At 28.0% G+C, this 17,232-nt stretch overlaps 2 protein-coding genes across 10 annotated transcripts in view; both read left to right on the plus strand.

Annotated features, from left to right (window-relative positions):
- LOC136085999 (adhesion G-protein coupled receptor G2-like) overlaps positions 1-17,232 on the plus strand; it is a 216,766-nt gene that overhangs the window by 25,508 nt on the left and 174,026 nt on the right. For all 9 annotated transcript variants that reach the window (XM_065808135.1, XM_065808131.1, XM_065808133.1 and 6 more), the window contains one exon: positions 1,094-1,210. In XM_065808135.1, the coding sequence (XP_065664207.1) occupies positions 1,094-1,210 (117 nt within the window). The remainder of the gene's footprint in view (positions 1-1,093; positions 1,211-17,232) is intronic.
- Positions 1,747-4,969, plus strand: LOC136086000 (uncharacterized). Its single transcript, XM_065808139.1, has 3 exons — positions 1,747-2,047; positions 2,187-3,809; positions 4,049-4,969. The coding sequence occupies exons 1-2, from the start codon at positions 1,807-1,809 to the stop codon at positions 2,564-2,566; spliced, it is 621 nt and encodes a 206-aa protein (XP_065664211.1). The 5' UTR covers positions 1,747-1,806; the 3' UTR covers positions 2,567-3,809; positions 4,049-4,969.

The following is a 17,232-nucleotide window of genomic DNA, read 5'->3' on the forward strand; positions in this document are numbered from 1 at the left end:
TAAAGATTTTAGAATTTCATTTTTATTTTTTTTTTACTTTGCATTATTTTCTCTAGATTTAGTTCGTGACTATTGCACGAACCCTTAATACTATCTAAAAAAGGCTATGGAGCTGTTTTGTTTTTCAGTTGCAACTTAACAATATATAATGTCATTTTATTTACATCGGGGGAATAAATAAGTTTAGATTGTTTTGCTGTGTATTTATTGATATATCTTCTATATAAAATATGAAAAGTATATAATATTTGCTATTTTTTGATTTGTATTATATTATACTAAATGTCCGTTAAGAATATAAAACCAGTGGTAAAAGCACGCAACATTTAGAATTGATTTTAAAACCTTGAAAATCTCGTGTTAAAAACTAGAGTAAAACTGCCCGGTAAATATATGTGTTTTTGCTCTAAGCCTGAATTGCGACAATCACGTGTTTATACAAGCTTTAATTCTGAAAGTAAAATAGATGTTCTGGCTGGGTATAAACTTAGAATTTTTAATTACGACAAAGAGTGAGCAGTAACAACAACGTATAATTACATTTTGAGCTTTTTTAATTGATAATTCATTTAAAAAAATCTCTATTGCAAGCAGACATACTCACATGACACCTGTTTAATAATTTCAAGTGTTTCATACGTTTTATTGTTTTTCGCGCAAATAAGAAAAAATAACTTGTTTAAAAAATTTTTTCTGTTTTTTAACCAAGTAAATCTTGTTATCATAAGTGTTTTATTTAAGAGAATAAAATTTGTCATTCTTCAAACTTGTAACGTAAAACTTGTAAATCAGTGACGGATCCAGGAGGGGGAAGATGGGGTTATGCACCATCTCCCCCTGCAGAAATTAAGGACTTTTTTATTTTTAAAAGACGCAAATGTGGTACATTTGCGTCTTTTAAAAATAAATAGTCCTTAATTTCCCCCCCCCCCCTCTTCCTCCAAAAAAATTGTGGATCCGTCACTGCTGTTAATGTAAACCTTTTTCGTAATCAAATTTGTTTGTTTTTGTATGTTACTAGCAAGTTTTAAAATAAAATAAAATTTTTTTCACTGTATTTTTATATGCAATTGTGTTTTTGCTATAAATCTAGATTGCACTGTAAGTGGTTGTAATAAAAATGAAGTATGCGAGGACAGTAATGATGTAAATCAACAGTATGACTGCAAATGTAATTCTAATTCTCTCTTGGAAAACGGAAAATGCATAGGTTATACATTTTGATTTATTTTTTTACTATTTTAAACATAATACATATTATATAAAGAAAACTGGATATGCATTATTATATGCAAATTATATAAAGAAAACTGGATATGCATTATGGAGAGCGCCTAATTTAAATAAATACTCGTCGCTAGTTAATCCTTTTTAATTTGATAAGTCTTAATACCATGACATCTATTAAAATGAAAGAAAAGACAAAAAAATTTTTTTTTTATTTTTATACTTGAAAGTTCACTATTAAAATCCGTATATTAAATTGTTAATTTTAAGGTGGTACTAACGCTTTAAAATTGTAAAGAGGTTAAATTTTGTGTTTTTATTCCATACATGTAAAATTTAACTCTGGTTTTAAACATGTATAAATTTTATATAGCACCATAGTCAATAGAAGTAAATCCTGGTCTGGAAATGTCTTTGTTTGAAGTTAAAATTCCGTAAATTTGCGTCACGGGATCAATGTACGTGCAAAATAAACAAAACTTTAAACGTTTTAGAAAAAAATTTTAAAACCTTGTTGTGTTCAATAATATTTGTTCACAGTATCAAAAAAAAGTTTTTTTAAACTATTACTATAGCATTATGCCAGGAAAAAACTGTGCTTTTCCTGGAAGTGGAGTTTCTTGCTCTCATAAGTATAAAGGAGTTAGCCTATTTCAAATCCCTATGAGAAATGACAAATTTCACTCAAACTGGAGCAAAGAAATAGTTAATATTCTGTTTAAATATCGTGTTGCAGATAAAGATTTGAAAGATCGAGTAGCTGTAGGAAAAATTTTTATTTGCGGAAGACATTTTTCTATAGATGATATTGAATTAACAAGTAAGTATTTAAATAAAGTTTTATTAAGAAAAAAGTTTAAAATAATTAAAAATTAATACAAATATTTAAATTATTTGCATTACCTACCATACAGAAAAAAAGTCCACGATTAGTAAAACTTTTGGTTTTTATATTTCAGAGAACAAAAGAAAAACTTTAAAGTTACTTGCAGTACCAACTAAAAATGTACCACAAAAATCTCATGAAAATTCACAGCAGCCAGAACGTAAACATCAACATATTGTACAAGACCGAGCAAGTGATAAAATATTAAACTCAAAATGCTACAAAAGTTTCTTGGAATTTAAAAATAGAGCAAATAAACTCAAATTAACAGATAATTGGATAGTAACTCATCATGAGAAAGCAATATCATTCAAAAAATATACAGAGCATTTCTTGGTTCCTACTAATGAAATCATTGTTGATGAAATTTTAGTCTATAGTTGCATTGTTCTTGGTTGGGTCCTTCCGAGTGACCATTTTTTTTGTAAAACAATACTCAAGAAGTATGAATAATGTCTTTATCTCTGACTTAATAGCTGAAATAGAGCATTTTAAAGTATGCCTTGGATTAACAAGTATTACCTCAAGTGAACTTATTATGTCACTATGTTTCAACTGAAATTAATTCAACTGTTTTGCAAGCAGGACTCTCAGTCCACATGCATTATTTAAGGCCAAAAAATTGTGACATTCTTTGTTCTTTATCGTCAGAAAATAATAATTGTAGCAAATGTTCTAACTTTAAAAAAAAGTTTAACAAACAGTTTGCCCAAAAAAACAAAAGTGCAGTTGTTCGTGCAAAATATAATGCGCCTTTAAAAATACTCATCCAAACAAAATTATCTTAGCCTTAAAAGAGAAAAGACTCCAATGCAAGGAATTGACAAAAACAATAGAAAAAATAAAAAATGAAATTGTATCAAAATCCATAGCTGTACCATCTAGCATTAGTGATGAAGTGTTAGAAATTATGAGATTAGATGACAATGAAGTACCCCCATTTGTGAAAATGTTATGGGAACAACAACAAAAATTTTTTCTAATCCAACTTTAAAGATGAGATATCATCCAATGATGATTAGATTTTGTTTATCATTAGCAATAAAGTCTGCATCTGCTTATGATGAATTGTGATCAGCCAAAATATTAAAATGTCTAAGTCTCAGAACACTTAGAGATTACAAAAATGCCATAAAACCTTGTGTAGGTTTTAATTCTGCATTCATAGATGAACTTCTGCATAAAACTTCAAATCCAATTGGTTACCAGAGATTTGTTTGTCTTTCGTTTAATGAAATCAAGAATCAATAGGACTTAGTTTTTGACAAATATACAGACGAACTTATTGGATATGTAGACCTTGGCGATCCAAGTATCAACTGCAGTACTTTTTCAGATTTAAGTGCACTTGCAACTCATGCTCTTATTTATTATTTAAGAGGTATAGCATTTGATTTAAAGTTTAGTTTAGCATATTTTGCTACGAAAGGTGTAACATCAAAACAGCTTATGATGACCTTTTGGAAAGCTGCTTCAATTCTTGAGTTAACATGTAATCTTTATGTAATTGCATCAGTTTCAGATGGGGCATCTACCAACCGAAAGTTTTATCGAATGCATAGAATGATGGATGGGTTGGTTGATAATAAAGTAATGTATCGTACCACAAATCTATTTGCAGATGATCAATTTATTTGGTTTTTTGCTGATGCTCCTAACCTAATAAAAACTTTAAGAAATTGCCTTTATCATTCAGGTAAAATTTTTTTTCCAATTTTTCAAGTGTTTGTGTAAATATGTTGTGTTAATGATTTTTTTAAAAGTATGTTTATGTGTTAATATATTTTTGTTTAAATAATTTTTTAAAAAATCCATACATAAATTAATTGCATATTTGTATATAACAATTTCAAAAAAATTTATTAAAATATTTTATATTTGAATCATTGATATCATTTCGAAGACATTTAATGAATTTACTTTTCTCCTTATTAGGCTAAAGCGGAAATTCTACACGTCCTATGTGGAATGGAAACGATGTTGTTTGGTATCATTTAAAAAAACTATATAACGACGAACTGGAGCGTTGTTTAAAACTTGTTCCAAAACTTACATCTGAACACCATATTCTGTAATGAATGTTCGATTGGCTACCCAAGTATTAAGTGAAACAGTGTCACATGTAATTGAAAATTATTACCCTGCTTATATGCATAAAACTGCAGAATTGTGCAAGTTTGTTGATAAGTTTTTTGATTTTACGAATGTACGAAACCAATCAGAAAGTTTAACTAATCGTAAGCCATATTTAGAACCATATCTAAAAGTTTTAATGATAAGCGACTTACATGGCTAAAAGAAAAATTTTCTAAATTATTTAAAACTTTGGAAAGAAAATGTTTCTAAACGTGTTGGTGACTTCTCAAAAATTGAACGAGAGAAAATGTTTTTGCCTTCCCAAACATGAGGGCCTTAGAATAACTTCCTATTCTCTTATTGAGGTAACAAAATACTTATTAAATGCTGAAATGCCTTATGTTCTTAGTGAGCGTTTCAGTCAAGATGTTTTAGAGGAACATTTTGGAAGACATCGCAGTTTAAGAAGAAGAAACGATAATCCTACCATACACCAGTTTGGCTATCAGTCAAATACATTGAGAATGCAGCGCTCAGTTGTACCTGTTACTGGTAACACAAAAGGTGCTCATAAAACAAAACGTGTACCATCGTGGACCTTTGTTGATGAAACTCTGCTTAAGAAACGTTAAGATAAGAAATTTGTTTTGGCCACATGAAAAATGCTAAAGATCATTAAGGTGAAACAAATTTTTTATTGTAAAACTTCTTAAGCAGAGTTTAAAGATATCATTACATTTGTAATAGTTAAAGTGATTTTTTTTATCAATAATGATATACAAAACATTTTTTTTGCTATATTATAAAAATTGTTTTTCTTTGGACTTTAAATACTCTTTATTCTTGTTTCTGAGATGCTTTTTTGATTGTTTTTTGAAGATTTTTATTTTTTTTTTATTTGTGCAACTGAACAATATCTCTAGTTAATGAAAATGAGCGTATGCGAAGATAAAGCTTAAGCATATTTTTTAAAATGTTATTAGCCAGATCATTATCAAATTCAGTAGGGTTTTCATTTTCAAATGTTTCAACAATGTTACTATACAAACTTATAATTTCTCTGTCTTCCATCAATGAGGTTACCATCTTAGCAATATCAATTTTTTTAAGGTTGCTTTGGCTAGTTTCTCTCTGAAACAAACTTTCAGTTACAATAAAAATATTCTGACACTCTTTTGTTACAACAGTTAAACCCCCTCTGTTCTGGGAACAAATTCATTTTTGATCAATGAATGTATTTGCTGTAAATTTTTTAAGTATATCCATTCTGTCCTGATTTATTTTTGAATTATAATTTGCATTGTTTCTTGTTTTTTTGATAAATTTATGTACAATATAAGAAGATAAATACTGCACTCTATCTAGCTCTTGTGCACTTATTGGTTTTGTTTTGTTTTCTTCTTCATAAGCAGAGTTTTGATGTTTTTTATAAAAACTCAAAATATGATTTCCGATATGAAGCTCTAATAAAGCACATAAACGTTTATCCAATTTTAAAATATAATTAGGGGCTTACAGAACAAGGCTGGAATGAAATTTTGATAAAATATATTAGCATTTCTTGATGACCTGAATTCAGTTAATAATTTGGTTACTTCGTTGTACAGGTTATCATTGAATTCAAACTTATAATCTTTAATTGTCTGTCTCATCTATTCTGGGTAACAAGTGTCGTAGAATAAAGTATTTTGCACCTCCTTCAAAATACTTGAAAGCATGTTAATAATTAAATAATCAATCGAATTTTTCTCCTTTGATGCATTACTAATTGCTGGGTGTGCAGAATTTACATGTCTTTTTAAATCTAATTTGACTTGCAATTTTTTGCACATGTAATACATGAAATTTCCTCCGAAGATGTTACCTAAAAAGTAAAAGTAATTCTATAATTAGTAAATTAAATATATAAAATAAAAGCGTTATATATATATATATATATATATATATATATATATATATATATATATATATATATATATATATATATATATATATATTTATATCCTGGATAAAGGTATTTTCTTTGAAAAACCTTGAGATTAAATTTATATAAGAAAAGAGAATCGCACACCTTTTCAAATGCTTTATTGATATCCTCTTCAAGTATTTTATCTGAGAGATCTTCATCTAAAATATCAAATTTAACTAAATCCAAATTCTCTTGAAATACTTCAGATTTCGCCATTTAAACAATAATCTTGCATCTATATTGATCACGTGACTTTTATTTTTGTTTTTAAAAGTTCGGAAAAATAACAATAGCGAAGAACAATAGATTGCCAGACCAGTGTTTACTTCTATAGACCATGATAACATCCATATCGTGAGATATATATTTCTTATAACACCTAAGTATGATTTTATTTGCATAGTAATGCCTTAGCAATGCTAAACAAGTTTTAGTTGTGCCACAATATATGGTGTTATACCTATTTTTTTAAATTAGAAAGTCTTATTGAGACTTTGAAAATAAGTTTAAGATCAAAGATCAGAAAAGCCATCAACTTGTTCCATTGGTTTCCAGTACTTATAGTCAATAGGCAAAGTTTGTTATTTTTAAAACGTTCAACTACCATATGTAAAAATTCAGTACAGGTATGATTTGGCCGGGTAAATAAAAAAAAGCAATCGCTTTTAATCAGCGTTTTTGGAGTAATTGCTCAGCTTTAGCAAAATTGCTCAAATTTCTATTTTGTAATATTTTAATTTTTTATTAACCTAGCCTATGACGTAGAATACAATATTTTATGTTCTAAAGGTAAAGTTAAGATGAATATTTCAAGATATATTTATTCCCACTAGACACACCGACGTCGATATGACGTCGAAAAGACGTCTTTTTAGGACGTTTGGGACCGGTTCGAAATGGCAACGCCAAATGACGTCTTTATAGGACTTTTTGCGACTTTATTAAGACGTTCAGGACTGGTTCTAAATGGCAACGCCAAATAACTTCTTTTTAAGACGTAATTAGGACGTCTTTATAGGACGAAATAAAGGCGTGTTTTTCAGACGTCTAAAAGTAGTAAATTTAGGACGTTCAGAGTTAGTGCTAAATGGAAACGCCAAATGACCTTTTTTAATAACCTAGTTTAACTGTTCTCATTTCGACGTCTAAAATACGTGTTTTTACATGACTTTATTTATAGGTAAGGTTAAAATTTATACTTTCACAGAATTGTTTGAGAATAAGTAAAAAATAAAAATTTGCTTAAACTTTTTAATAATATAATTGTGCTAAATTTTATAAATTATAATTTTTTCAAACTTCTTCATCCACTTGTTTATTTCCAAGAACCAACTGTTCGAACACTTGACGTCATTCACCATCTTTTAGAATCAGGTGCGCGCTTTAAAATATTGTCAACAGCATTTTAAAGTTCTTTTTTGCTGTAGGCAAAAAAGAACTTTAAAATGAATGAATCAGGTAAACAGTCTTAAACCTAAAAAAAATTGTAAAGATAAGTATGTAAAAATAAATGGGAAAGGAATAAAGAGAACACTTTATGACACAATGTATAAATATATATATATATATATATATATATATATATATATATATATATATATATATATATATATATATATATATATATACACACACACACACACATATAAAATGATGGTATAAAAAATGCTCATTTTATAGAAAAATTATACTTACTTTGAAAGCATGCTCTTCTCAACTGCACTGCATGATGAGCCACCAACATTTAATAACTTCTATTTCTAAATTCAAAAGATAACACTAGTATAAGTGATATGGAGCAATTTTGTGCAAGTTATATTGGGATAGGGATTTGATCAATTCGATAATATTGTGCATGTGTAAAGTGTTCAACATGTATATAATTACTGACCAAATATTGTTATGTAACTTATGATAGTAAGATACCCTTATAAAGAAAACTAAACATTCAACCATAATAAAAAATACACCACTTTTTTTGCAACATTTGGATCGAAAAGTGATTTATCACATTCAATAAACTCAGCGGAAGAATCACACTAGTAAAGATCAAAAATATTTTCGGCTTTTAACATTTTTTATATTTCATCATTCTTTAATTAAGTAAATAAATGAGCCTATATATTAATTAATTAAAAAATAAAAATACGATATTATATTATATATATATATATATATATATATATATATATATATATATATATATATATATATATATATATATATATATATATATACTACTAATATAAAACTAATTTAAAATCTTATTAACTTCATCCTTCGAAGGAAAATCTTAAATGCTCTTCTTTTCTTGCTGAACTGACAAGGTAGCTATTTTGAGTATTGTAGAGAATTAAAAAAAATAAGTTTATAAAGAAAAAGAAACCTTTATAGTTAAAATAACTTCCAAGATAATTATTACAAGAACAAATAATACTTACATTAATCTTTGGAAAACTTGAAGATTTAATATTGACTTTATATATTTTAATAACTTTTTTTTTTGGAAAAGCAAAATTGTGAATCACAGACTTTCAAATTTTGAAGGAGCTGAATGAATTAAAGACGCTGTTACTTAAAAGAATATATATAAAAAACTATACTATAGTTATATAGACTCTATATACTATACTTGATAACTCTCTTGAAATATTGTTTAAAAATTAACTCAAAAAATTGAGTTACATACATAATAGAATTTTTTATTTAATTATAAAATAAACTGTATTACATTAACCATTTCATAAAATAAACCATAGCTAAAAACAATGTTCTGTTTTTATAAAAGCAAACGCAAAAACAAAAATCAAGTTTTGGGTCAAATACATTTAATCAAATAAAATTTCTTTAATATAAAACAAAGTTAAATACAAAAACTTCAAACACATCAATTATAGATTTCTAAATGCATATTTAAATACATACAAATGTAATGTGAGTTTTTGAAATACAAAACAAAAATGTTGCATAATTTTACTAAATACAAACATGTATTTGACCAATACATATATATGTTTATAAATGAATTATTAATTACTAAGTAAAATAATATTTTTAGAAAAGTAAATTAAAGAGAGCAGTCAAGTTTTAACATTTTTTATGGTTATTTAAGGACTTTTAAGGAGGACTTTTTTCCAAGGATATTTGAGGTTTTTTAGGAGGATTGAGAACCTGAAAATACACGTCAATAAATAAATGACTGCATATTGAAACTTTCTCAGCAAACATTGTTGTTGTGGATTTCCAGTGGACCTACAAGGGCATTTTGAGCAGTTAAATGGAGTTTAACTCATCGTTTATGTAAATTACTCAAGTGGCCGGCGGATAACTTTCCAACAAGTGATATAGTAGTTATTCATGTTATACACTTTTGACTGCTGCGACAAATAGGGTCCATTAAGTATATGATGACCAAAACTGCAACCACCTAAAATGCCTATATAGGTCCACTGAAGTTCCTTTTTAAATGTTTGCTGTGTCATATATTTTTTTACTAAATATTAAAACTAAAAACCATAAATTATCGAAAATTTATTTATATAGACATAAATATCAACTCACTTCCATCTTTAAATACATTCTTATTTGAAGTTCGAAAAGTAACTAAAAAATAAATTTTACCAAATAATAAATAATATCGATTTAATTACAATTTGTTTTGGAATTTTTAAGGAACGATAAATAAAATAAAGAAATTAATTACATTTATCTTGTAAAGGATTATTTAAAGCAGACTCTGACATGTCTGCTTCAAATTATGTCTTTATTCTTTTGTGTGATTTTTTTTTGGAGACGATTTAAATTTCAAAAGAGTAGTATAAGTCACTAACAAATGAGTTTAATTTAAAAAATTAAACCATTCGTCACAGTTGATTTACATAAGAGATAGGTGGGTAGAAAATTTCCTTATTAAACACAATTATTCCTTTACAATTTCTATAAACGAAACACTTTTCACAAAAGTTGTAACCATTATGAGATTTTAAAAACGATCTAGCTGGAACATTGCACAAAAGAAAGACTTGACAGTTACATTTATATTTTGTGTTGTATAGAAAACCATTTTGTATTATTGTCTTTACTCAAAGAAAAAAATAAGTATTTAGTTACTAAATAAGGCTTGATATCATTAAAATAAATGCCAATAATACAAATATTAAAATAATAAAAAAGCAACCTAATATTGGCCATAATTGTTTACTAGAGAACTTAAATAAATGTAAACCATCGTTACCAAAATTCAAAAAAAAATGTTCTTAATTCTTGCCTGTATTTCAAAATAAGAGTAATTACAACCACACTTTTCAGAAACAGTCAATAACTGTTTATATCGAATATTCAGGGAAAATTTTAAAAACACCTATAGGAATAACTTAGTTATACCTATTGGTATCTTGAAAAATTTTTTTCGCATCTTCACGAAGTTCCAAACATTGATTTTGTAATATTTCAAGAAGTTCATTAACTAATGTACTGGTCCAATTATTTTGAATAGTACAATCTAAAAGTTGTTAATTAAAGATATTAAATTCTATTGAATTATCAGGATAAACTCTCTGCATCATTAATAGATTTTCCTTTTGAAAAATATGATTCATTATGAGATTCTGCGATGTCTAAATCTAATAGTCAGAACTTGGTTTTTGATATAGTATATCAAGTATTACACTTGATATACTATATCATATACTTTAGGTACGTGTGTAAAAATTTCAAACCATTTATTTATTCAAGTTTTATATATGGTTCGAAAGAGCTTTGAATTTGTAATAAAATGGTCAAAACGTTATGAAAAAAGAATCATTACAAAAGAATTTATGCTCATTTAAATAACATTATTTTTTATGAAGCGATGCTTAAGAAAAATGCAACTTACGTATAAAACTCGCGTTAGGCTAACGGTAGCTTTGTAATAGAATCATTTTTAATTTGCGCTTGATTTTGCATAGTGAAATGTGCAAAACGATTAAAAAACGTAATTATAAAAGTTTCTAATTTAATTAACAAAACTTTTTAACAGATTACACCGTAATAGTAAAATTTTATATAACATGCATAAAAAAATATCGCGTTTTTTTTTACAATATTTACAATATCTATATATTTATATATATATATATATATATATATATATATATATATATATATATATATATATATATATATATATATATATATATATATATATATATATTTATGGTTAAGGGTATATATAATTAACCTATTAAATATGCACCAAGGCTACGATTTCTATAGGTGATCTTTAAATACATAAAAAGCCTTAGCGTTTTCGCCTCATTTTTATTGTTACTAATGAATTTCAATGAAAGATATATATTCAAAAAAGCTATATATACATATATTACATCGGAAAAAGCGTGACATTTTAGTGGGGGTCGAAGTACAAAAAATAATCATAAAAGACCATATAGTTCAACTAACAACCTACTAAAAAATATCCATCTCAACAATGGAGGGGGAGGGGCATGTCCAACTTGGCTCTCTTTCATTTTCCCTTCCATAGTCCATATATCTATCTAACGTTATATAAATTCCAACAAACCGAAAAAAATGAAAATAATTTTTTTTAAAACATACTTCATTAACAAAAAATTTAGAATATAATAATTATTTTCTTTTTTGCTTAGTAATGTTTTTAACAGAATTGTGGCTTTGAAGAAAGCCTAGTTTTTGAAGCAAACAAAACTGTGACATCCACAGCTAGAAAGAGTCGATGCTTTAGGACACAAAGGAAACCACATCCAATGATATCTAAAATAAAGTAAACCCCTAAATTAATATCGCCATACCTATTTATGATGCCTTATGTCGCAGATAATAAATATAGATGCCTTATGTCGCGGATAATAAATAAATATATAACTGTTATTATAGCATTAATAAACATGATCAGTCTCTAAAAAAATATGAACCGGTTTAATCTTGATATGAAAAAGATCAACATCCATCAAAGTAATCGTGTGGTTTTCATCATGTTGCGTAACCTTGCAAATAAAGATAAGATAAAATATATCAGATATATAAAATTTAAAAAATAATTAAGGCTAAAAATTAACTAATGTATAATAAATTAACATGTAATTGTTATTACTTAATTAATAAATATAATGTTTTGGTCTTTAAGATAAACATCTACAGTAGCGAGCTGCCATCATAGTTAAAACCTTGCAATAAAAGATAAATGAAATTATATAAGATATTTAGCACAATAACTGAAAAATCCATTACAAATTAGAGAAGTTGAGTATGATTTCCTAACTTAAAAAAAATTCAAAATCACTTAACTCTTGATACACAACACATTTCCCATAACCAAACAGAAAAATCGATAGAAGTGGACCCTTCAATACTTTTTAACCTGAGATATAATAGATTTATATATATAATAAGTTATAATGAAAAGAAAGTTATATTGTGTTAGCGTAACTATCTGGTAATGGCATATGCCATTTGCCTAGATTGTACTGGTTTATTGTAACTAAACACTAGCATCTCTCAATCCATGCAAGCAAAAGTCTGTCTTTCTGGGTAGAAACAATGTATAGCCATCATTATTATTAACAATAATTGTCATGAGCCAGGCAATTTGCTTATGTCAAATAGTAAATGAGCTTTGGTTTCCCATAGCTCGTTGCAACCAGGTCAACCCTGGTTGTTGGATATCGGTAACTAACCAACTACCTAAAATTACATTTCTATATACATATATGTATATACTTAAAAATAAATTAAATAATTATAAATCTTTTCATTATCTTAAAGGGTAGAGAATATGGTATACATTAGGCACTGTAAAATTTATTATAAAAAATAAAGATTAACCTACTATCTGTAAATAATATCTGTTAATGCAAGTTTATAAGACATACTATTATTTAAAATAACATATCTTATTACACATTTCTGTTATGTTATCACCATATCACCACTTATTATGTCTGTAGAAAGTTGATGTTTGCTCTCATCATACTCAACACATCTTTTGTTGTAAATGCCATCTCAGCAGCCTGTAAGTCTGAAAGCACACCAAGCTCACGCATCATTTGTTCTACAGTTGTTCTACGATGTGGAATTTGACTAAATCGATAGCCAGTATGTTCCCAATTTTACGGAGCAGAACTGACACACTTTGTGTAGGAACTTGGCACACAAGCATGTCATATATAAGTCTCCTAATATCTGCTGAGTAGCATTTTTCATTTTTGGTGTTTTGTGTTACTTGCTCAATTTCCTCCAACTCTTCCTGAAAATTCAAAATGTCATTTTGCAGTACAAGAATTGCAGAATTTTTTTCAGCAAGTTGTTGGCTTAACATTGCCTTTTGATATGAAAACTTTCTTTGCGTGGATGTCAACTGTTGTTTCAAACAAAAAATTTGATTTTTCAACAGTAAATGTAAAAAATTTTTCTTTTAAATTTTTGTCTAAGTTGAGAAATTATCTTTTCCTTACGAGTAATAACTTGATTTAGGTAATTAAATCTTTGTTCTCTTGCCTTTGCCTTATCTTTTAAACCTTTAATATCCTCTTTATGCTTTCTCTTCTTAATTTCCATTTCGTTTACAAAAATGGTTAATCACTTTCTCATAACCTTTTTTCTGGGACTCAACTAGTCAGCTCTCAAACTGGATAGTGGTTCATGAGAAGAGGTTTTTAAAGTAGGACGAGATAAAGGAGATAATTGATCACTATTTGATACAGATGAAACACTGATTTGTTGAGAAGAAAATGAAGAACATGTAGGAAAGTCAATTGAGGTTGCATTCGATTGCGATGTTTGTGCCACAGCAGATGTTGTTATTTGGTATGCAAAGAGCATGTTGCAGATGTCAACAAATGGTTTCGAATTTCGTGAAAAATAGTTTACAAACACTTTTGATGTTCTAACTAGTTGCTGAATCTGAATTATACAAATTTTGATGTTAAAATTCTTACCGATTAGTTCTACAGTTACTTTATATGAATCGTTGTTAGTTGCAAATATATGCAGTACAGGTCCATTTCTACAGCCAATATTTAAATGAGCTGGTATTGGAAAATTACAAGTTAAATAAGCTTTACCATAAAATAGATTTGCCGCCCCTTCCCCTAACACTATGTAACGGAAGTGGAAATACATACCTCCACTGCGCGTAACAATAGAGTATGTGTTCATGAACATTTTTTGATGAAATTTGGCAGGCACATTGAAAATAGATCTATACAGTTGCCTGAAAAATTTTAAATATGTGGCAACATGCCTTCAATATTAATGTACCTCCGGAACAGATACAAAATTTTAAACCCGAACGAAAATCACTGTAACTGTAAAAAAAAAAAAACAGAATTTATAACAAAAAGTAACAGTAACAATAGCAGAAACAGTTTTATAAAGTGTAACAGTAACACTAAAAGAGTTGGAAATGGTGCCTCCACTGGGTCGAAAAATACGGTTTGTGGTCATCAAAATTTTTTAATGAAATTTGGCAGGCACATAGAAAATAGATCTATACAGTTGACTGGAAAATTTCAAATATCTACCAACATGCCTTCGATATCAATGCAGTGCCAGAACAGGAACGAAATTTTAAACAGCAATAAACAAACTGAAAAATTTATTACACGTAAAAAAAAACCATAATTTATTCAAGATGAAACATTCTACTTTTATAATAAAGTCTAAGCTGATTTAAAATTCTAAAAAAAAAGACAAGTAAATACATCTTTACCACACCGACTTCGAGCACGCTCTGAAATAAAAGGTCACAGTTTTTGTCTTTGAAATCAGTGCCGTAAAAAGCCAGATACGCACGTACCTATATACTCAGTTTTAAACTATTTCTTTAAATATCTGTATCAATATCTGTATCAATATTAACGCGATTCCTAAGTAATTAAATATATAAAAAAAAATTTTATATATATATATATATATATATATATATATATATATATATATATATATATATATATATATATATATATATATATATATATAAATATATATATAAATTAGCAAGAACCTGTCTATTAGTCGCTTCTCATTTATTAATTTAAGATTCTATTAAAAACACCTTTTACATTTAAAAGTTCCTTTTTCATTTGTATTGAAAATGCGTTTTTAATTAAAAAAATAAATAAGTCGTTATGATTGCGTTATTTAACTAATTTAATTTTGATTTAATAAAGCATTCTGGATCTTTTTTAAACGAAAAATTTATTGGACGCGACAAAGACGTTCAAAAGACGTTTAGAATTTAAATGGGACGGACGGACAGACGCTATTTGAACGTCCAAAAGACGTCTTTTTACGCTCCGTGCCCACTAGGTTATATTTAATTCTGACAATCTTGGTATGTGTTATTGAGTCTTTAAACACTACCCTCAAAATAGAGAGTATTTACTGTTGTAGCGATGCAAAGGTGCTTTATGTTGGATAAAGAATAATTCTGCAAACAGAAACGAATTCATTACAAATAGAATAAAGAAAATTAAGAAAAACATCACTGAAACATCACTAATCACTGAAGATTCTGCCCTGGTAAAATTAACCCAGCGGGTCTGCCGTCAAGGGGCCTCCTTATCTTTAAATCTAGTAATTGGTTTGAAATTTGGATGAATGCACCTGATTTAATTTATCAAGATTACTCATATTGGCAGGCAGACCCATCTAGCATATTCAAAAGAAGATCTGATGAAATATCAAATCTTAGCGTGGTCGTAACTGTAACGTCAAAGGTCTCTACAAAACTCAATACAGAAAATAGTGAAGTTAAAGAAGCTCTTGAAACTAGTAGCTTGAATCTTCGTAATGTAATTAATGTTGAGCGATTCAGTTCTCTGGAATTGTTTAAAGTTACAGCTTATGTGTTGAAATTTGTAATTATTCTTAAGCATCTTATAAATAAAGCCGAACAGCAGACAATGTCTATTTGCATCGCAGATATTCGAAAAGCTGAAATTTATTCGATTCGAACATACTAATGTGATCTTTCTAACAAAGTGAAAATTCTGAACAACACTTTGTGTCTTTTTGTTGACGATGATAAAGTAGTTTGTTCGAAGTTCAAAACTGCCTGATGATTCTAAACATCCAACCTTGCTACCAAGTGAATCTTATTTTTAGAATTAATAATTTTTCAGGTTCATAAAAAAATTCTACACGCAGCTGTAAAGAAAACTCTCTGCCAAGTAAGGTCAAAAAACTTGATACTACTAGGTCATAAACTTACACGCTCACTGATAAACAAATGTTCATTCTGTAAAAGGTTGTTTTGGACCATTGCATGTTAAATCTTTCTTCAATGATAATTCCTCTCAAATGCATCCTAGATAGAGCTAGTTCACCTTGACTTAGTGCCTGACTTATCTGCAAAACCATTTATTCTATGCTTAAAACGTTTTATTGGAAGATGAAGAATCCCAAATCTTATAATAGCAGACAATGCCACATGTTTCAAGAATGAAGAAGTTAAATTAAGCGAGAAGCTTTTGTTTTAAGGAATCGATTGGAAATATATTATAGAGGCTGCTTCCTGGTGGGGTGGTTTTTGGGAGCGCCTAGTCCAACCGGTCAAAAAGTTGCTACTTAAGGTTGTGTTTAAAAGTAGCATCAAATATGACGAGCTGGTATCAATTCTTTGTGAAATAGAGGGTCTTTTCAACTCAAGACCAATAACATACGTCTACCATGAAAACACTAAAGAAATTCTTACCCCTTCGTACTTGATGCATGGTCGAAGACTTATTTCACCTAACGAAACTAAAGGTGCAGATCTTGACATACTTGAAAGTTAGATTCAGTTAACTAAACATATGGTATATTTAAAACTGATATTTAATCACTTTTAAGTAAGATTTACAAGGTGATTTTAGTTATTCTTAGAGAATTCCACAAGCTGGGATCCAGTAACAGTCGATCGATTGAGCTGGAAAAATTTTTTATTCCCTCCAATATTAAAAGGTACAAATGACGATTAGGAAAAGTAGTGTTCCTGATTACAGGAAATGATAACATAGTTCTTTCTGCAATAGTATAAGTCTTAAATGATAAAACAAACTAACAAAACTATATT

Source organism: Hydra vulgaris, chromosome 10 (genome assembly GCF_038396675.1).
Source record: "Hydra vulgaris chromosome 10, alternate assembly HydraT2T_AEP".
NCBI classification, from domain to species: Eukaryota; Metazoa; Cnidaria; class Hydrozoa; order Anthoathecata; family Hydridae; genus Hydra; species Hydra vulgaris.